This window comes from Podarcis pityusensis, assembly GCF_964106645.2.
Source record: "Podarcis pityusensis genome assembly, chromosome: 1".
In the NCBI taxonomy this organism is placed as follows: Eukaryota; Metazoa; Chordata; class Lepidosauria; order Squamata; family Lacertidae; genus Podarcis; species Podarcis pityusensis.
In genome coordinates, this window is record NC_138028.1 from 95475931 (window position 1) to 95496985 (window position 21055).

The 21055-nt window shown below is 42.9% G+C and overlaps 1 protein-coding gene and 1 long non-coding RNA gene across 2 annotated transcripts; one reads left to right on the forward strand and one right to left on the reverse strand.

The window, feature by feature from the left end:
• Positions 1 to 1246: 1246 nt before the first annotated feature.
• Positions 1247 to 18242, reverse strand: DDX18 (DEAD-box helicase 18). Its single transcript, XM_081007279.1, has 14 exons — positions 18037 to 18242; positions 15790 to 15966; positions 14584 to 14730; positions 13395 to 13530; positions 12365 to 12465; positions 12056 to 12255; positions 11862 to 11976; positions 11197 to 11336; positions 9219 to 9380; positions 6219 to 6371; positions 4632 to 4745; positions 3677 to 3733; positions 2459 to 2636; positions 1247 to 1826 (listed from the first exon to the last, which is right to left on the reverse strand). The coding sequence occupies exons 1-14, from the start codon at positions 18173 to 18175 to the stop codon at positions 1681 to 1683; spliced, it is 1965 nt and encodes a 654-aa protein (XP_080863405.1). The 5' UTR covers positions 18176 to 18242; the 3' UTR covers positions 1247 to 1680.
• Positions 6378 to 8607, forward strand: LOC308479431. Its single transcript, XR_013987670.1, has 3 exons — positions 6378 to 6913; positions 7282 to 7892; positions 7935 to 8607. It is a non-coding gene; the product is annotated as an uncharacterized lncRNA (long non-coding RNA).
• Positions 18243 to 21055: the final 2813 nt, after the last annotated feature.

The window sequence follows — 21055 nt, forward strand, 5'->3', positions numbered from 1 at the left end:
CACACAGGTAGCTATGGTTGTATTAGACCTCTAACAACTGAGCATCTCTCAGAAGACTCAGCGGTCTTCTGAGTTTTGACAAAATTCAAAAATAGCATCATAAGCCAACTGGCTCCAGGAGGGCAGGTGTCAACTAAGTTGTGTGACTGGATCGAGGTTCGCTTACTCAGCAGGATTCTCCCCCCACCCCAACTTAAATCTGGGTTGGGGGAGCCACCAGAATAGGTTCGAGGGCACAGGGGGGAAGAGAAGGTGGAAGTCTTCTTGCATGGCCAGACCTTGTTCCTCCACTTAGCGCTTTGTTGAATTCCATCCCAAGGGTGGAATTCAACATAGCTCTACAGCAAATGTCCTCGCAGTCCAGGGATTTCTCCTTGCAGAATGGAATGTTACCCCAACTCCAGATCACGGGTTCCCACAACCCTCCAGAGCATTTGGGCGAGCCTTCAAAACTGACATTCCAGTTGTGAGAGTGTGGTTAGGACAACTGCCAGTTGCTTGTTCCAACACAACATATATTACTATATAAGCAACTCATCAGTAGGAAACCTGGCTTTCAGTGTTACTGCAAACACAACCACTTGGATTCACAAGTACCTCGCTGCTTCTGATGTTGCTCTCCTGCTGCCATGTGAAAAAGGCCGTTCATGCAGTTAAAATGCACAAGCTGGATGCCCTAATGGAACACAGCTGCAGGGCCCGAAGCCTATTCCAAAAGGGACAAAAAGGAAAGAATCCGCTTTGGTGGCAGAACCAATAGCCTGAGAAGTGTGCTATGTGCCCAGAACTCTAAAGGCATTTATCCGTGTGACACGGTGATATATAATTTTGGTTGACCTTTTGAATTCTAACCATTTAAACTCAATTCAAAAATTCATACAGAGTGCAATACCCCTGAACTTCTTCAAAGCTTTCAATTCAAGGTAAGATATCACTTTATATACGTCTCGGATAAAGGTTCTCTCTTCTTCAAACATCCTTTATACTTCCAAAAGTTACAAAAAGGCTTTTGAAGCTTTGGAGGAAAAAGGAATTGCCACTTGGGACCGGGTGGGGTGGGGGGAATAATCACCTACAATTTCTAAGCATGGCCCCAGTGGGCTGTCAAACCTCTAAAGAGCTTCTGAACAGCCATGTGGCATAGCAGGCAGACAACCTACGTTTACTTTGTAAGAAAACACAAGGAAGAGTCTCTGAGTACAAAAACTTAAAGAGTACATAAAAAAGAATTGTATTAATCACCTCTTGGGAGTCCATGGAAGAAAATAGAGCACCCTTTTAAAAGTGCCACATAGTATCAGTGGATAGAGACTTGAGCTCCAATCTATTGTAGCCACAGTGTTAGCTCCCGGAGGACCCGCAAAGGGTCAGCCAAGACGTATATCAAGAATACTAATATCCTGCACTGCAGAGGGGATTAGGGGACACAGGAAGAGGCATTCTATTTTCCCGGGTAAGAGAACTTCAGCCAATTCATGTGAGCATAGGCTGGTAGAAGTGGGAAAAGCTAAAAGGAATCTTCCATGCATAGGTACAATGATCAGAGGACTGGACTGTGTCCTAAAAGTGTGTGCTTCAAAGTCTATACCAAATTCTATACTGAATGCACCTTGCTTTGCAGAGAACAGAGTAATTAAGTGAAGGATCAAAAGCCATTTCTGTGAACACGGAACAAGCATCTCAGCGGGAAAACTGCCTGCTATCTGATTGTTTCTTGTTAATGTGTTTGAAGATTTTGGATTTCTGGACGTTCTTTGATTTCTGATAGCCAAACCCTCCACCACCACCTCTTTTTTGCAATCTCTTCCCGTGGCTGCTGTTTACATCTGAGAAAATGGTGTCAAGGAATGCAAGTTCATAAATATGTAATTAGCTTAAGCTATTAAAATTCTAAGGATGGCACCAAGGCCTCTTTTTTTGGGGGGGGGGGTTGGAATCATAGCATTAGCAGTACATTTTCAAAACTAGGTTGCAAGTGTGGCAAGGGAGAAGAAAACACCTGTAGAAATTTATCTAGTGACTGCCATCGCTCAGAGTTTTCCAATTAAGTTTTTCTACGGAGAGCAAAGTTAGCCCTCTATTAGATACCATTATTATGTCAAGCTTGTGACTGAAGCAGTCGTGTTCCAAAGGATAGAATAACTGGTCCATGTAAACACAAAGTCAATGGGCATTTTAGGATGCAAAGAAGATGGAATGAAACAACAAAAGCAGACCATAATCATTTGCCCTGGCAGGCCCTCCTTAAGAGTAGTGCTATCGCTACACGCTGAAAGCTCATGCCCTCCACCTTCTTTTACACATGAAAATGTCATGTTTAAAATCTACACCTGCAGTTCTGAATTTCCGAAACTGCCATTGAACCAGCCTACAAACCGGTTTACTGACAAGTGAACAGCTGACCCCAACACATCTGAATCATAGAAAGGGGAAGAAATACTTTGCAATAAAAGGATACTAAGGTCCACAAATGGTGGGACCTTGAAGCCAAAAGAGAGTGCAACCTTGAGCAGATCCAAGTTATTGACGTTGTAGATCTGTTTCAGAGAATGGGAATCATAAGCTCTTATATAGGCTTTGTAAGCTTCTTGGGCAGATTTGTGAAGAAAGTAGTTCTTCTCGATCAATTTTTCCAGCTGAAAATTACAAAGGCAGAAGGAACGTTCAATTATACAGTCATCTAATAAATGAGGAAATGGAACATTTTGCAGGTAACTGACAATGACATTTATCATTTGGAAGAATAGAGCAATACAGTTGGAATAGTACACACATTTATCAAATTGTAGTTTTCAAAGTTAACAATGCAAGCTCATTATCAAGAAATACTGTTCTTTTCATTTTTATTTTTTTTACAAAAATATGTGGCTATAGAATTTGAAAATTAGGTATAAATTTCCTTCATAGAACGAAGTGTGAAAACTCCACATACTACAGTGGGACTTTTTACCAGGTCTCTGAAAAAAATATATCCTGGTCTCCATCTTACCTACTGCTAAAAATATACACAGCATGTTTCCACTTCCAGGTTTTTTAAAAATATATAATGCCATAGAGGAAAGGCTTCTAAAATCATGCCCCAATGTCAACCTCTCTGATATTAACGTCTTGCAGTCAACTCAGTTTACACTCACATGCTGTCATTTTATCCTTCGTAGTGAAATTCTTGTGGGAGGAAGTGCAAAACGACATCAGGGTCTGTTCCAGCTATGGCCCATTCCTCTGCCTGCCCTGAGTCCCTCAGGCCATATACTATCAACTGCCCTGTGGGAACTGTTATTATTTTACTCTCTTTTCTATTAGAAATCCTTCCATGAGGACGTATAAATATTCTGAAAGGCTACAAATAAACACTAATAAGAAAGACCATAAGGGTACCACTCAGGTGCCTCAACATACGTAAGACACACACTGTGCTATGTTCGTTTTATAAGTAGGTTGCTACGGTTACTTTAAATGTAGCAGGATTAAAATTCATCCAGATTTAGTTTCACTCACACCTCACAATAGCTTCAAATTTGTGCACTGTGTGTTCTTCTATTATGATTTATTCATTAGATTGCTTTTTGTATTTATTTTTAGTTACCTAGATATGTGGGGTACAAATTTTTCCAAAGAAATAGGTGAAGCAAGCTTAAGAATGCAAGTGGCAGAAACGCTTTTATTTTTGTTTTACCTGAGATTGGATGTCAGAAATTTTGGACCAAGAAAATTCAAATTCATTTAATGGTACCTAAAAGAATAATTAAGAAAACTGTTACATTATATGCAGAAGATACTGAAAAGGCAGGTGCTGCTCAAACATCAGTTCAGAGAACTGTCACTAAAAACAAATAGCAGCTGTCTAGATTAGAACATATGGAGGCTCACCCCAAATCCCATTCTTCTGCACTTGCTAAATTAGTGTAAATAAAGCAGGGTTTTTTTGGTGATGACAGAAATCCAGAGAGCGATTTCAACACAAAAATGTTTCAAAGAGGAATGGAAGTTCATACACAGCATGAGCAGCTGTTTTGTAATCGCATTCTGAAACACCCTCATAACCAAAGACATTTCACATTTCTATACCCAACAGGGGACAATTACGTTGATGCATTCCTGTGCAAATGCGTCATGGAAGTTTCTGTATTTGCATAATTCCTGCAAAAGATGTGTTCGTGAGTCATTTTATGGTGGGAAAACAAGCTTATATGAACCCCCTGTGGGCTACCACCAATATATGCAGAAGCGCTGCCCTGACATCTTCATGGTGGTATTGCCTCCATCAAAGCCCTCACCATTCTATGCAAAACATACAAAACAAACAATTTTATTGACAACTTATGACCATCCTTGGCATCATGGGAATTAGAAGCTGATTCTGTTTGCTCTGATACTGCTGGATATGCGATGGGACCAAGAACCAGGATATCAAAGCAGTGCATCCATAGCTTGTGTTAAATTTTCTCTACTCCCTTAAACTCCACATGCATATGATGGAAAGCTTCTTCTAAATTATGCAGTTTCATTACAGAAGCCGCTCTGCAATTCTACTAAGGTTATTTAGTTAAACACTCTTTAGGCAATTAAGGCAGGTAGAAATTATTTGATTAATCATTAAAGCTTAGCTGCAGTGCTCCACACTGACTTACCCTGGCTTGCTTTAGGTAACGCAAGAAACCCAGTTCTTCCGGACGTAAAATCAGCAGAGCATGTCCTCTTCCATTTATACCCCGGGCAGTCCTACCAACACGGTGAATGTATTCCTTTTTAAAATGAAACAATGCGAGAGTAACTAACATTTTTTTTTACAGTAAACAGAGGCACAGCAAAGGGTGCTCATACATAAACAGATCCGCAACCAAACTTACATAAAAGTCTCCTATTCCCCAAATGAAATTCTTATTTACTTCAGTTATGGACTTAGCTTTGACAAAATAAATTAGTAAAAAAAAGAGGGAAAGCATGGATGCTTTGGAAAAGTATACACAATGGGAAAAATAAAGCATTGTGGGGTCTTTTTTTTTTGGGGGGGGGGAGTTTGGAAGCTTGACTTCTTGGTTGGAGCCGATGCAGCTGGAAGTTAGCATCTTCTGGCTGCTGCTAAGGTCCCAACACCCTGGACCCACCACAGCCCATGATCTTTATTTCTTGCTGCTCCTCATTACTGTCACCATTTGCATGCTCAGGCAGCCAGCAGCACATTAACCAGCTCTTTCCTTCTGGGCTCCCAATGTCTCACCTAAATGCCACTCTAACTTGCTCTTGAACATCGCTGGAGCCAGCTATGATTCCAATACTCTTGCCTTATTCAGGCATTCCATGCCCACCATTATAGAATTGCCTGTGTGAGGACAGGAACATGCTAGCTAGATCTGCTCCCACCCTGGTCATCCCCCTGTTACTGGTCTCCACATACCGGAAGGCAAACACCTGCAGCATGGATCCTGCTCCAATCCTGAAAGCTACATGCATGTTTCAGCAAACTGATCATGCAGCAACAAGCAATTTAACTGGAAGGCAGCGTGAAAGTCTGGCCTCTCTCTTCCTGGGATGCTGCTGTTTCTGCGCTGATGCAAGCCACCCCACATGCCAGTAACTATTGGTACTAGCACTGTGACTTTTGCTACGTAAGCAGATCTTTGGTTCAGCAGAGGGATTTGACGATGGAGGGAAGGAAAAGAACAGCTGAGTAGACACAGAGGAGTGAGGAGCTCTGCCATATGCAGAATGGTGCTCTCTGCTCACTATATACCAGATTTTCCAGTTCCTTTATCTTTTTTTTTTTTTAAAGTTTCCTTAGAAGAGCAATCTTGTGCAAATAATTTCCCCCAAAAAGGAGAAAAAAAGAAAAAAAAAACATTTTGAAGGGTCTCAGAAAACAGTCTGAACGTACAGGATACAGAAACCCTGCAGAAGCAAAATGAAATTGGGTATAATCACTGTATGGGACAGAAACGTATGCATGCCACCTTGCGCTCCTTGGAGGAAATGTAATGGATAAAATTTAAATGTTAAATTGTGAAGTCAAGCTTAGCAGGGATTTTATTGATGCTCTATTTTTATTCTTATACGCCGTATGCCACCTTGCTATATTATAAGTGCATGTTATAAATATGCATAAATAAATACATTAAGATTTGCGGTCTCATTTAGTTTCAGGAACACGGGGGAATTTCTTAGGTGGGTTAAATCCACAGCGCCTCTGAAAACATACATCTTTCAGGAAATTGTACTACCTTTGGATCATCTGGTGGGTCATACTGAACAATCCAGTCAACCTCCGGAATGTCCAGTCCTCGAGCAGCTACATCTGTGCACAAGAGTATTCCAGAATCTGCATTGCAGAACTGGAAAAATGTCGTTGTGCGCTTCGTTTGCTTCTGCTTGCCCTAGAAGAAAGTGAGATGTTCATGATGAGGTTCATAAGCAACTACGGGATTCTCCAGAGAGAGCCTGAAAGCCAACACATCCCTATAATGTACATGTATCACACTGCATGAATAGCAACCTGGCTACAAATATATCAGAATTATGTCAAAAATTATACTGCCAAACAAACCCCAAATCCATTACAAAGCCATAACTAGGTGTGAACAAGTGTCAGAACCACCACTGTGTGGGAAATAACCTGTGATATATTATGCACGGCGAAATAGTGCTTTTTAATTCTTACAAGAATCCTGTAAAGAAAGCCCTGCATTACTATCCCCATATTGCAGCCAGTATGCCAAGGCTCTGCAGTTTGCAAAAAAACACTCCAGCAAATCCATGCCTAAGGCAAGATTTAGATCAGAGAATTGCTGGCTGTCAGTTTACACTTTTAGCCACCACATAAAATCAGAAGAAATGTCCAGCATGGAAAAAGGCAGCAATTACTGCTTTTTATGAGAAAATGCAAGAAGAGCAGCCTACAGTAGGAAGAGGGACACGGGTGGCGCTGTGGGTTAAACCACAGAGCCTAGGACTTGCCGAACAGAAGGTCGGCGGTTCGAATCCCTGCGACGGGGTGAGCTCCCGTTGCTCAGTCCCAGCTCCTGCCAACCTAGCAGTTCGAAAGCACGTCAAAGTGCAAGTAGATAAATAGGTACCGCTCCGGCAGGAAGGTAAACGGCGTTTCCGTGTGCTGCTCTGGTTCGTCAGAAGTGGCTTAGTCATGCTGGCCACATGACCTGGAAGCTGTACGCCGGCTCCCTCGGCCAATAAAGCAAGATGAGCGCCTCAACCCCAGAGTCGGTCACGACTGGACCTAATGGTCAGGGGTCCCTTTACCTTTACCTTACAGTAGGAAGACTGTGAGAGAGACCTGAGTGCAACAGTACTTTCCTCACTTGCGATTCCCAGAAACTGGCATTCAGAGACACACTCCAACATGGGAGGCAGAGCATAGCCATCGAGAGTAGCAGTTCAAGACTGATTTATGTTGTATATCACACTTTCTACTTCAGTGGGAAAATAACTCAAAAAGTATTGAACTATAAAAATCTCCAGGTAGATGGTTAGAGACGTTGTCCAATAACGCATGGTTAAGTCTGCATTCTCCTCTCCCTGACCCCACATAAATCTATGGTACACCTTTTTTGGTGAACCTGTTTTGGTGTGTAAAGAAAACCAGCAGCAGCTCTTACAATAAAACATCCTTAATCAACCTAGTGCCCTCCAAATGTTTTAGACTACAATTCTCATTAGTCTCAGCCAGCATGGCGTGCTAATGGGAGTTGTATTCCAGAGAGGTTATAGTAAAACCCATACACAGGAATGGGTTCTACCACAAATAAAAAACCTCTGCCATTGAATGGTTAAACTGTTGCACAAATCTGCCCTGAAGTTCTTTGTTACAATGACACATTTCACTGGAAATACTCAGGGCCTTCCAGGTTAGGTAAATTGGCAGAATATGAACTGCATCAGTTGTAAACATAAACATAAACAAAAACATAAACAAAACAAAACAGAAAAAAGTCCGTTTATGGGAGAGAATGAAAAACTTTTTTTTTTTTGCTTTCTAAAAAGTGCACAGTATTGCAGTTAATTTAGTAAATTCTACCTGAATAGTCATTTTTGTGTTAATTTAAGAAGAAACAAAGGGTGCTTTGCTTCTTCCACAGTATGGGCACTGGGGAGGGGGGGAATCACTTTACTACATTAATGCAGACACACTTAAAATGGTTAACTGTCAGCTAACAACATTCTAACAAACAACTTCAACCTTGCTGACAAAACCGAGTTCTTCACATAAGCATTTTAAAGGCAGGTTTAAGAGAAAGGTTCCGCTGATGACATTTAAAGGTTAATTTATGACTCCATTGCAGAAATCTTGCTGAGATGCTGACATTCTTGTTATGCACTCTCAGGCTTCATAAAAGGCCACCTGCAATTTACAGTAACTTCAAAGCTACATGCATTATTCAAGCTTGCAAGTCAGCTCAAAACACCCAGCTGTAGATGCAAAAGGGGTCTCATGATAGCATAGAGCAGGGTAAATTTCTTGCCAAAAAGAGGGGCTATTGAAATTATTCACAGTGTGTGCTGGAAGTCCCATAAGTCTGAGATCAGCTGTCAGTTAAAGATGGCACTTAGCTGGCCAAAATTTTTGTAAATGTACTGGTTGAACAGTCAAAATGCCTCAACCTGTGGATCCCCAGATGTTGTTGGACTACAACTCCCATCATCCCTGAGCTCTGGCCTTGCTACCTAGGGGTGATAGGAGTTGTAGTTCAACAACATCTGGGGACCCACAAGTTGAGAACAGCTGGCTTATAACATCCATCACATCATAATGACCGCTAAGCTATTGGTTTGCTTAAAACATGGTTCATTTAACTGAACACCAGCACCATCCTTTAGTTGAGCAGAAAAACAAACTATGGAGCAGCTGGCTTAGCATTGCTTAAACCAGCCCTTTCGGTTTGTTTCTCTCAAAGAAACCATGAATGAGCAGGGAAGCCAAGAACGAACCTTGGCAATAGATTGTGGGAGTACTCAAGCAGCATATATCAGCACGCATCTCATGGATAGTTAAACAAATAATACTTCAAAGCTTAGCATTACCTCTGAACGCAGCCAGTGAAAAGGGAGCACGCAATAACTCACAAGTGACGGATTACTGCTAGATTCTGGTTTATCAGATTATCAGCTTTATGTATATTAACCCAAAATAAATCTTGAGTGATCAAAACAGTCATGGATAAACACTGCCAGTTTCAAAGTAGATTGTCATTTCCAAAACATATACTTACGTGAATGGCCAGGACTGGGAGATCAATGTAATTAAGAAGTTCATAATGATACTTCACAGACATACATGAAGAGAAGAACACCATCAGCTTTTTCTTCCGATTCTTCTTGAGGAAAGTGAAAAGCAGGAGGAACCTCTTTTCTGAAGGGCACACTACGTAACCCTAAAAATGATTGGGAAAATGGTTTTATGTACATATAGCCTTCTATAGTACTATTTCTAGCAACTTCCAAATGGAAGCACACTGTACCAAAATGCACCTAAAGAATTGTGTTCTGATAACCCATTTCCTAATCTCTTACTCCTGAAAAATTTTGATCAGAAGTGAAGGTGTGTGGTTGACTCCCATCGACTAAAGGAAAGGGATCAAAAAGGGGTTTTAAAAACAAACAAACCCGATTCCAATGCTATTCATCTGCCAGTAGAAAAGGCACCACTGGCAGAATGGATTCCCCTTCCTTCTGCAGCCCCCCCCCCCGCCCGCTGTGATGGCAAAATCTGCTCCGGAGGGTTGGATAACCCTCTGTAGAAGACTGGGGGCTGCAGGAAGAAAGACATCCCATCATAGAAAACAGTTACGTTTTCTTAAAGTTCCATCCTATGCACATTTGCCAGCAATCCAACTAAATTCAGTGGGATTTTCCAGTGAACATGTTCAAAAATGATGGCCTTAGAAAATGTCAGGCCACCTGAATAAAGATTTCAGTGAAATGTGGGTTTTACTTTTAAGCCCCTTAAGTTCTATTTTCCTTACAAAAAAGGACTATAAAGAGAATCTGCATGAGTACAATTAAAGTTTACCCCAAATAATGTTCAACTATTCCTGCAGTTTTTGTAGGAATGACTTTTTAAGGCTAGTCACTGCCAACTCTGTTATCCTTTTGGTGCTAGGCAAAGATGGTTCCCGCTCCCCGCCATCGCTTGGGCAGCATCTGCCTTTAATGTGACTGTGTTTTTATCTTCTTTATCCTAATTGCAAATTGTTTTGAGACTTTAGTAGGAAGCAATATACAAATTTAATAAACCTAAGCCCAATCTAAATCTGGTATAAAACCATTCCAAGTGAGATAATAGACAATTAATATCTTCAGCCAGCAGCATGGCGTCCACACTATTTGAAAGCTGCACTTAGCTGTAATTATGCCACTGCATAGGAATCAGGTTTGTTATGGAAGATACATGAATATTTGAAAAAAGTGATCAGCTGTAAGCCAAAATTAGAAACATTATGTACACTGGCTGAACTTGGATGCAGATCTCAATGTCTGGGTTTGCATGTAGCACTTATTTATTAAGATCCTAGGGCAGGCTACAGCAATATAATATACAATTATATATGCTACAGTAAAATTAAAAAAACACAAGCAAAACATTATAACCAGAGCGGAACAATACAAATTCAGCAAGTGCTGGGTCCCACAAAACAACAGGTATTAACTGTCCAAAGTCCAGAGTGAAGTTACAGCTTCAGCATATGGTGAAAGCTATACAATGAAGATGCTAGATCAGGTATAGGCAAACTTGGCCCTCCAGATGTTTTGGGACTACAATTCCCATCATCCCTGACCACCGGTCCTGTTAGCTAGGGATGATGGGAGTTGTAGTCCCAAAACATCTGGAGGGCCCAGTTTGACTATGCCTGTGCTAGATGCATATCTGTGGAACTACAGGTGGCCAACAATAAAAGCTTATGAATCAACAACAAGCCATGGTTTAAATGTGTGGTTTAGTCATTGAGAATAAATCCTGGTTAAGACACTGAACCAGGTTAGGACAATTGAATTAAACCATAACTTAAGAGTTACATGAGAACCAGGACAATATGAAAAACAAAGGGCACCTGGAGAAAGGGAATTCTGATAAAAGTAGATAAATGAGCGTCCAGGACAGCAGTAAAAATGAAACAAACTCTGCTAAGAAGCTAATGTATCTTTCTACTACTACTTCCACCACCACCACCACCATCGCTTGATAGTTACCTGTTCAAGCCCATCTACAGTTGCTGTCTCTTTATTGTCATCAACCCCAACATACAATGGCTCCTTTTTTAAAGAAATCTTGGCCAGGTCTTCAACTTTACGCGTTTGTGTAGCAGAGAACAGCATGGTTTGCCTACGCTCTGGGAAGGGAAAAAACAGGGAGCAACTTCAACTGAATGGATTAGAGCAACAGACCTTGAATGAAATAAAACACACTAATGCTATGAGAAACACACCTGCTCTTTGTATAATCTGGATATTTCTAAAATTAGCCGGTCACAGGTTTTTTTCAACTAAGAGCCAAATAGTTTCATAGCAGTCCAGTTTTGAAGTAGAAGCACACCAAAAACGTTATTTATTTATTAGCAAGTGCTAATGCAGATGGGCTGCAATCCTTAACGTGCCTACTTGGGAGTAAGATCTACTGAATAGAAGTAATTTCTAAGTAAATATGCATGGGATTACTCTACAAATGTTACTATTTAGCCCGCTGTAAGGAAGGCACATCCATTTAAAATTCTGCACAGTGCTTAAAATGAAAACGCAAAAGACACTGAAGAAGTGAGCAAGAACTGCAAAAAATAAAAATAAAGTGTTTTGAGACCGCCGCTCTCCCTGCTATCTCAAGAAAGAAAGAATGAGGACAATTTGAATGTTTGGCTTACTTGGTAGGAGCTTAATGATCTGTTTCATTTCTTCCTCAAATCCCACTTCTAAGATTCTATCTGCCTCATCGATCACCAGGCACTGCAGGTTCTTGAACATAAACCCTGGAGTATTCTGCAAGGCATTTAAACAGTGTCACCAGCTATCACAAGGCACACAAAATAAGCCCTGAGCTACGCACTCCTCTTCCTACCTGCATATGGTCCAGAAGCCTGCCTGGAGTTGCCACAATGATGTTAATGCCATTTGCAAGTTTCTGTGCCTCGGCAGATCTATTACTGCCTCCCATTATCAGGCCATAAGTGTGGACGTGATGAGTCATCAATTCTTTGAGGACACCATAGGTCTGCATGGCAAGTTCCCGAGTAGGCGAAAGGATGAGGACGCCTGTTCCTGGAAGGGGGCAGAGGGAAAGATGCAGAAAGGAGACCATGATGGCAAACAATTATTCCCAAATTTATCTTCAGACTTTCAAGTGAGAAGGCAATGCAGAAAATCTTACCATTCCTGGGCATGAATTTTAACTTGTAGATGAGTTCTATGGCTGGAATAAGAAATGCCAGAGTTTTGCCACTGCCGGTTTTTGCAGCTGCTAGAATATCTCTGCAGATAGAGTAAGTATGAAGAACTGAATTTAGGAGTAGGAAAGCTGAAACAATTTAAAATCAAATAAGAATAGCTTTAAAGCTAAACATTAAAAATAAACCCGGAGTTTGTGTTTATGCATGCCTAGGCAAAAGTAAGTCCCACTGAGCTTACTTCTAGTTATAGGATTGCAGCCTAAACTACATGATTACACATGACACAGAAAATCGTTTGCCAAAATACGTAAGTGGGACTACTTGAAACTGTCACTATTTTAATTTTCCACCACAACCTTAACTGATTTTAATGTGGCATGCTTTAATACAATGCTCACAATCCAGCAATGAGATAGAAGGAAACGCAGCCTGGTCCTATAAGCAATTATTCAAATTAAGTCCCATGGGGTGATATCCAATTGTGATGCCCCATTTGCATATGAGACTGTTGCTTGTGCAAACAGGCCCTGCTCTTCCTCTCCTTTCCCTTACAGATGTGCGTTTCCCTGTTCCATATGGTGTGTTTGGGAGTCATGCTAAATATTACCCCTGTATTCACTGGGCTCTTATCCGGCTAGTATGCACAAGATAGCAACCCCAGTAACAGCACATGGGGTGGGGAGGAGAGGAGAAATCATTCTGTGCCTATCCGAGAGTTACTTAGTTACTTTGCATTCATAGGAACATACAAAGAGCCCTGTCGGATCAGGCCAATGGGCCTTCTAGTCCAGCATTCTGTTCTCAGTGGCCAACCAGATGCCTCAGGGCAGAATCCGAGCACATGATCACTCTCCCCTCCTGTGATCTCCAGCAACTGGTGCTCAGAAGCATTGCTGCGTCCAGTTGTGGAGGCAGAACACAGCTATCGTGCCTAGTTGCCATTGATACGATTACAAAAAAAAAAAAAGAGTCCATACAAAACACACCTGCATTCCACAAGCCATTTCTTACCTGCCTTCCACAAGTGGTTTAATACTTTTATGTTGAATTTCTGTCATGTGCGTAAAGCCCATGTCAGCTATTCCTTTCAACGTGTTCTCACTGACAAGGCCATTAAGGGAAGCAAATGACGTATCCTCAAAAGCACCTGAAGGCAGAAATGATCTTGGTCAGTTTCCATTGACAACATGCCAAAATAAATAGCAACAAACCCTTATTAAAGTAGAACAAAGCTGGTCTTTCAGTATCAAATTTCGTTTCTGCACACCACAGAAAATTCTGACGACAGCTAACTTATCCAGCTCCTAAGCATTCCCAGCCTCAGTACACACAACTTTCTCTGGAAAGTTGTATTGCTGAGATGGTTTAATTTTTCCACATATGAAAGCCACATTGCAGCAATGCCTGAAGGAGCTACACATCTGCAAGTCCCATACACAGCCTACTGCAGGGGTCAGCAAACTTTTTTAGTAGGGGGGCAGTCCACTGTCCCTCAGACCTTGTGGGGGACCAGACTATATGGGGGGGGGGAATGAACGAATTCCTATGCCCCACAAATAACCCAGAGATGCATTTGAAGTAAAAGCACACATTCTACTCATGTAAAAACACGCTGATTCCCGGACCGTCTGCGGGCCGGATTTAGTAGGTGATTGGGCCGGATCTGGCCCCTGGGCCTGAGTTTGCCTACTCGTGGCCTACGGCATGTGTAGCATTTGCTTGCCAATATCTCTTGGCTTGAGTTGTGCAGATTAATATGGGAAAGTTCCACATGTCTGGACAATTTAAGGCTACAATGCTACCGTAAAGGGACATCCCTCCTGCCCACCCCACCTTCCACTCTAACCAATGTGAATGCTGGAGCCGCAGACATAGCGTGGGCTGCACTGCTCCATCAAGCCTTGCCACTGCTGACCAGAGGTTCGTGCTGCAGCCGGATGCCAAAGCAAGGATAACTTGATCTCCAAGATCAACAGAAATCAAAATCCAGAGCCCTGGAGCCCAGTCCAATAAATCTCACTGAGTTCAATGAAATGTACTCCCAAGGGTCAGTCCACAGACAATAAGTGAAACTACCAATTGACTTAACGTTCGCTTTAAAAAAGAGAAAAACCAGTACCATCTGAACATTTTGATATACAAAATCTCACTAAACAAGAAACAGAACAAAGAAGTGGGGGGGGGGGGGTGAGGAGCTCGCCTGTTAGTCCAAGAGGCAAAGCAGGTCCATCGGCATCTTCAGACTCTTCTTTCTCATCCAGATTTTCACTACTTTCTTCTTTGGGCTCCCCATTTAAGGTGTCTTCTTCCTCAGTGCATTCTTCCTCCATTTTTGCTTTCTTAGTTTCTGTGTATACACAATGCATGGAAATTAATCAATGCCAACACCGGACATGTACATATGAACTAGCAGTCTGCAGCAAGAATCTATATGGCAGACAGTGTAGTTGGTATATTCATTGAAAGGGCCATAGGAAGAATTCCACATTGTTGATCTCTGGTTTTAGCATTTAAACTATGGACAAAAATGTACTTATGCCACATATAAACCACCACCAAAGTTTCTGCATCTAAGCTGCAAAAGGAGGGAAAAGCTGGTTCTGCACTATGTGGAGTAGTCACCTAGAAAGCAGAAGAGAACAAAGAAGAAAACAGAGAAGGCAGAATTGTGTTGCTCAATCAGATGAACAGCCAGTTTATCTACTGCTCTTCCAATATGGACTCCATTTTTCAGGTTTCCCATTCAACAGAAGCTGTGTCTCCCTCCCTGTGCTGCTCTTTGAAGAAGCTTCACACTTGCAAGGCACTTGTGCTACTTCTTTAAACTTTGAAACCAGACAAGGTAAACTTTGAAACAGCACAAGGCAACTTACAAACATAGGACTGGCAATCCCCTTTGCACTGTGGTTCCCAAGCACCTAATAGGCAACTGTTGGGCACCTGAGCACCCCATAAAAGGCATTAAAATGGTCCCGGGCCCTAAGGAAGTTAGATTGGCTTCAACCAGAGCCAGGGCCTTTTCAACTCTGGCTCTGGTCTGGTGGAACGCTCTGCCTCACGAGACCAGGGCCCTGCAGGATCTGATTTCTTTCCGCAGGGCCTGTAAGACAGAGTTGTTCCGCCTGGCCTTTGGCTTGGAGCCAATTTGATTCCCTCCCTCTCTTTCTTTTTTCTTTTCCTTCTCCCTCTGCGATGAGGCTACATTTTAATATTTTAATGTTTCAATATTTTAATGTTGTATGTTTTAATTTTTAAGTTTTTAAGTTGTAATCATTTAACTTGTTTTTATTATTGTTTGTAAGCCGCTCTGAGCCCGGCCTTGGCTGGAGAGGGCGGGGTATAAATAAAAATTATTATTATTATTATTATTATTATTACAACTGGATAAAAGTAAGAGATATAATACCATTTTCTGTATCAGCCACAATTTTTCTTTTCTTCTTTTTCAACTCAGGCTGTGTGTTTCCAGCCTCACCATTGTTTGGTGTTACTTTAGTCTGTTCCACACCCTCTGTTTTTTGTTCTTCAGCTGCTGCTTCTGAGATGCTGGAAAAGTCTTCTGCGATGCCCTCAACTGTTGCTCCTAATGAGACAAACAATAATAAATCAAAGCAATGTCTGATACCATTTAAGAAACAACAACAACAACTTCACACATGAATTTTAAGGGCCAGATCACATTCATAGCTCCTCCAGTTAATTACTACTGGTGCATACACTCTCTCTATTGGACCCAATGGACAACCTCTTCTTGCTCACAAAAAGTAAGTGTGCACATGTTTTAGAAAGGATATTGTAGAGCTGGAAAAGATTCAGAGAATGCCAACCAAATACGACCAAGGGGGTGGAATGACTCCTCTGCAAGGGTTGCAGCACTTGTGCCTTTTTAGTTTAGAGCAGGAGTGTCCAACCAGCAAATCACGATCTACCGGTAGATCCCTGGCTGATCCTAGTAGATCATGGGATCCTTATCATGTACAAAAAGTTACGGAGGGGAAAGCTACAAATCTCTGTGCAATCCTCCCCCCAAAATGCTCAACAACTCTGGGCACTTCCCTCCTAAAAAATGCTCAACAATCCACCCACCCCACGCACACTCCTCCTCCCTCCAATGCCAATGGGTAGATCACTGCCAGTTTTTTTTATACTGGGAGAAGATCAGTCTCTCGGGAATTGGACATGCCTGGTTTAGAGAAAAGGTGAGTGACACGAAACATGGCATGGAGGAAGTGCATAGTGTTTCTCTCCCTCTCTCACAACTCTAGAACTCTTAGAACTTGGGGAAGGGTTACAGCTCAGTGGTAGAGTAACTAGCTGCCTTGAAAGCAGAAGGCCCTGCGTTCAAACCCCAGTACCATCTCCAGGTAGGGTTGGTAGAGATTCTAGCCTGAAACCCCAGAAAGCCTCTGTCAATCAGTGTAGACAATGCTGAGCAAGCTAGACCAATGGTCTGGCTCGATATAAGGCAGTCTTCCTATGTTCTTATGACCTGAAACTGAACGTTGGAAGATTTAGGGTAGACAAAAGAAAGCACTTCCTTATCCGGTGCATAGTTAAAACTATGGAAGTCACTCCCACAGGTGGCCACCAACCCATATGACTTTAAAAGATTAGACAAATTCCTGGAGGAATCTGCTTCTCCCTCTGTTGGCCATGATGGCTATGTTCTGCCTCAATGGTCAGAGGCAGTCAAACTTCTGAATACAGTGGTGCCTCGCAAGACGAAAAGAATCCGTTCTGTGAGTCTCTTCGTCTAGCGGTTTTTTCGTCTTGCGAAGCAAGCCCATTGACGGATTAGCGGATTAGCGCTATTAGCGGCTTATCAGCTTTTCGGATAAGCAGATAAGCGGCTTAGAAAAAGGGGGGAAAAGGAAAAAAAAAACGCAGGAACTCGCAAGACATTTTCGTCTTGTGAAGCAAGCCCATAGGAGATTTGTTTTGCGAAGCACCTCCAAAACGGAAAACTCTTTCATCTAGCGAGTTTTCCGTCTTGCGAGGCATTCGTCTTGCGGGGCACCACTGTACCAGTTGCCCCCAAACACAGGAGTGTTCGAATCTTGCTTACAGCCCCTTGGCTACCTTGAGAACAGGATGCTGAACTTACCTGGGCCATTGGCTTGATCCAGCGGGCTATTCTCACGTTCTTAAATACAAAGAAACACAGGGTTGTCCCCTGATCGGGGTGCAATAAATGTGTGTGGGAGGGAGCCACGTATCACCTTTTGGCGCCAGGCAAATGCATTCCTCTTCTCCCAGGCCTTTGGCTAACTCAATAATCTACAGTGGTACCTCGGGTTACACTCCGGCGGCGCGGCAGCAGCAGGAGGCCCCATTAGCTAAAGTGGTGCTTCAGGTTAAGAACAGTTTCAGGTTAAGAACGGACCTCCGGAACGAATTAAGTACTTAACCCGAGGTACCACTGTATTACCCTTTTAAACTGTTGGGGGGGGGGGTTGCTGTTTTTGCTCGTTACTCTGTTATGTATTTTTTTGCGTCTTTATACAGCCACCCGCCCTGTGACCCCCGGATGAAGGGCAGCGTAGAAATCCAATAAACCAACGCACAAATGAAACAGAAAAAGCCCGTCCCTGGTCCTTCCCTCCTTCCCTCCGTGGCGCCCGTCTCCCTGTCTCCCCACCGGCCGCCGTCTTACCGGAGGGCCCGGGGCCCATCACGCCATCCGCCGCCCCCGCCGCTTGCCGGGCCAAGTTGCGCTGGCGAATCTTGAGGTTGCGCTTGTGGAGCTTCTTGCGCAGCAGCCGCATCGGCAGGTTCCCGGTATTGGCCGCCATGGCTGCGGAGACCGAACGCCAGCGCCGACCCCACGTGCGCAGAGGGAAAGGGAGGCAGGAAAAAGGAAGGAGCAGCCGGAAGCGGCGGAGGCCGGTGCACGAGAGCTTCCGGTGCCCATTCGCTTCCCTCCTTCCGCCCCAAAGGGGCAGGTTGCAGCGGCCTCTAGAGGATCGGAGGAAGAAGCGCAGGCAGCTGGGAGGTGAAAGCGCGCAGGGTTCTCCCCGCTTCTCCTCTTCCTCAGAGCTCCGTCTTTCAATGGCAGTTGAGCCAAACGGACTGGGCAGTCGCCTGACGCGACTCTCACCAGAGAGCAAAGCCACACTCTTCAGCTGTCTCCTCAAGTCACTGGTGCTGCAGACACACTTACCTGGGAGGAAACCTCGTTGGATTCAACGGGACTGACTTCTGAGCAGACACACGCACTGGACTGCTTTTGCAGAGCCAAGACGGCATTGCCGGTTTGCTTAGCGATGCTAAGATGCCCTGTGCCATCCCCGACTGATGCTGCTGATGCTGCCAATGGTCATTTTGCATACAAGCTGAGCGCCATTCGAACGGTGCTTTTTGCATTTCGTTGCCCTTTAACCTTAACCTTTCTATTCTCTATGCCCCCGTGAGCGTAGATCACATTCAATGCATCTAATGAAGTGGGTTTTAACCCACCAAAAAATTATGCCAAATAATAAATATTTGCAAGACTGACTCGTTTTTGCTACGGCAGATGAACCCAGCTACCCTTCTGCAAGGTGTCCGTTATCTTCAAACCCCAGCTATGTAGCAAATCAGGCCCCAGTATGCACATAAAGCACCAGAGAGGTATGTAAACTGGTTCAAGGACAATATTGTTCAAAGTTCAGACATATACTGGCAGGAGGCGCCCTTAATATTCATGGGCAAAGTTAATGCAGGCTAATGAATCATTTATGTTTAATATATAAACAAAATTTTTTCTTCCAAAAAGCAAAGGGAAATTTATGGTTTTTAGGACCAAACAAAAGTATCACAGAATAGTGAGGAAGCTTTTTATAGGCAGCGGCGTAGCGTGGGTTGTCAGCACCCGGGGCACAATTTCTGTTCTCATCCTGAAGCAAAGTTCTTAACCTGAAGCACTATTTCTGGGTTAGCGGAGTCTGTAACCTGAAGCGTAGGTAACCAGAAGCGTAGGTAACCCGAGGTACCACTTTAAAGCGAAACTAGACTGCATTCCTCTTCAACTTGGTATAAGGCTGTAACTGCATGGCATGAGTGAAATGGCATAATGTGCCAGTAGCCAGGAAGAGATTCTTGTCCAGGCCAATCATGCAGAAATTGCTGTCTATTTAGTTAAGGAATGAGGCTTCAAAAGCACCAGGCAGTGACAGATCACAGAAGGTGGTACGGACTGTGTCTCTTTAAGAAGTATTTCCAGATTTGAAAGCAAAACTCATTAGATAGTGATATATGAATCTCCAAAACAGAGGAAATGCAGCACAATAAAAAAGAGGACCAAAATTCCCATAAAAAGTGCATATGTACATTTGCAGTTTATGAATACTGTACAGAATCAAATTTAGAAATAACTACTGTAGTGTAAGTAGAAGTAGAGTATATCGCTCCACAGTTGTCTAGGGACTAAGCATTGATAGGCAACTTCAGGGCTCCTGCTCTCCCTTCTTAGGGCCCCCCCTTTTTTCCTTATTAAAAAAAACACCAATATTCTCTTTAAACCAGTCTTTCAAACAGAGGGCTGCCCTCTAAAGCTAATGGACACATGGAAATAGCAGAGTGGAAGTTGGAAGAGAACAGCACAGAGGGATTCTGGGCAGAATGAGGATAGCGAGAGAGGTGAGTCACTTAGAAAAGTGGACCACAAAATATAGGCATACATGCTGTGGATATGAGAAATGCATATTTATTCTAGCAAATATGGGCAAATGGTGCATGCAAGAATATTGCAGACTCGGAGGTGGATTTAGGGGAGAGCAACTGGTTTGCCCACACTGGGGCACTGCAGGGCGTGCTGAAACAATGATGAACAACAGAAGGCAAGAGAGGCAGGGGCACTGAATTTTGGTATAGCACAGGGCGTTGCTGAAATTTTAAAGTCTCGTCTGCCACTGGCAGACACTAGAGTTACCTAAATACTGACCCAGTTGTTTGGCTGCTATCAAGTGATGTCATGGGTTTGATTGTACAGTTTTGACTTGAAGTTAGACAACAGATCAACAGAGCCAGACTTATACCCAGAGAGAACTTGCTGCAAGACAGACCCAAAAAAGAAAATAACAGAACACCTCTAGTCATCACATACAGCTCCCAAGTTAAAACTGTACAACGCATCATCAGAGATCTACAACCTCTCCTGGACAATGACAGTTCTCTTTCTCAAGCTCTGGGAGGAAGACCTTTCATTGCCTACAGACAGCCACCCAATCTTAAACAACTCCTAACCCACAATAATACTACAACCAGACTTAACACGGACACTGGCACCAGAGCCTGCAATAAACCCAGATGCCAACTTTGCTGCCACATACACCCGGACAACACCATTACTGGCCCCAACAACATCACACATACCATCTCGGGACTATTCAATTGCTCATCATCTAACATTGTGTATGGCATCAAATGTCAACAGTGTCCTTCAGCTCTCTATATTGGACAAACAGGCCAAACCTTACGCCAAAGAATAAATGGACATAAATCTGACATCAAGAATCACAAAACAGAGAAACCAGTAGGAGAACACTTTAATCTCCCAGGACATTCTATACAAGATCTCAAAGTAGCTGTTTTACTACAAAGGAATTTCAGAAATAGACTGGAAAGAGAAGCTGCTGAATTGCAACTCATTACCAAACTTAAAACCATGGAGAAACCTGGTTTGAACAAAGACA

What these genes read in the sequence shown, in the direction of transcription:
- DDX18 (XM_081007279.1), bottom strand. Translation starts at nt 18,175, where the DNA reads ATGGCGGCCAATACCGGGAACCTGCCGATGCGGCTGCTGCGCAAGAAG. An exon ending in GGCTTCTGGACCATATGCAG is followed by an intron (nt 11,977 to 12,055) that starts GTAGGAAGAGGA and finishes AATGCCTTGCAG; the next exon opens with AATACTCCAGGGTTTATGTT. An exon ending in GTTACCTAAAGCAAGCCAGG is followed by an intron (nt 3,734 to 4,631) that starts GTAAGTCAGTGT and finishes TTATTCTTTTAG; the next exon opens with GTACCATTAAATGAATTTGA.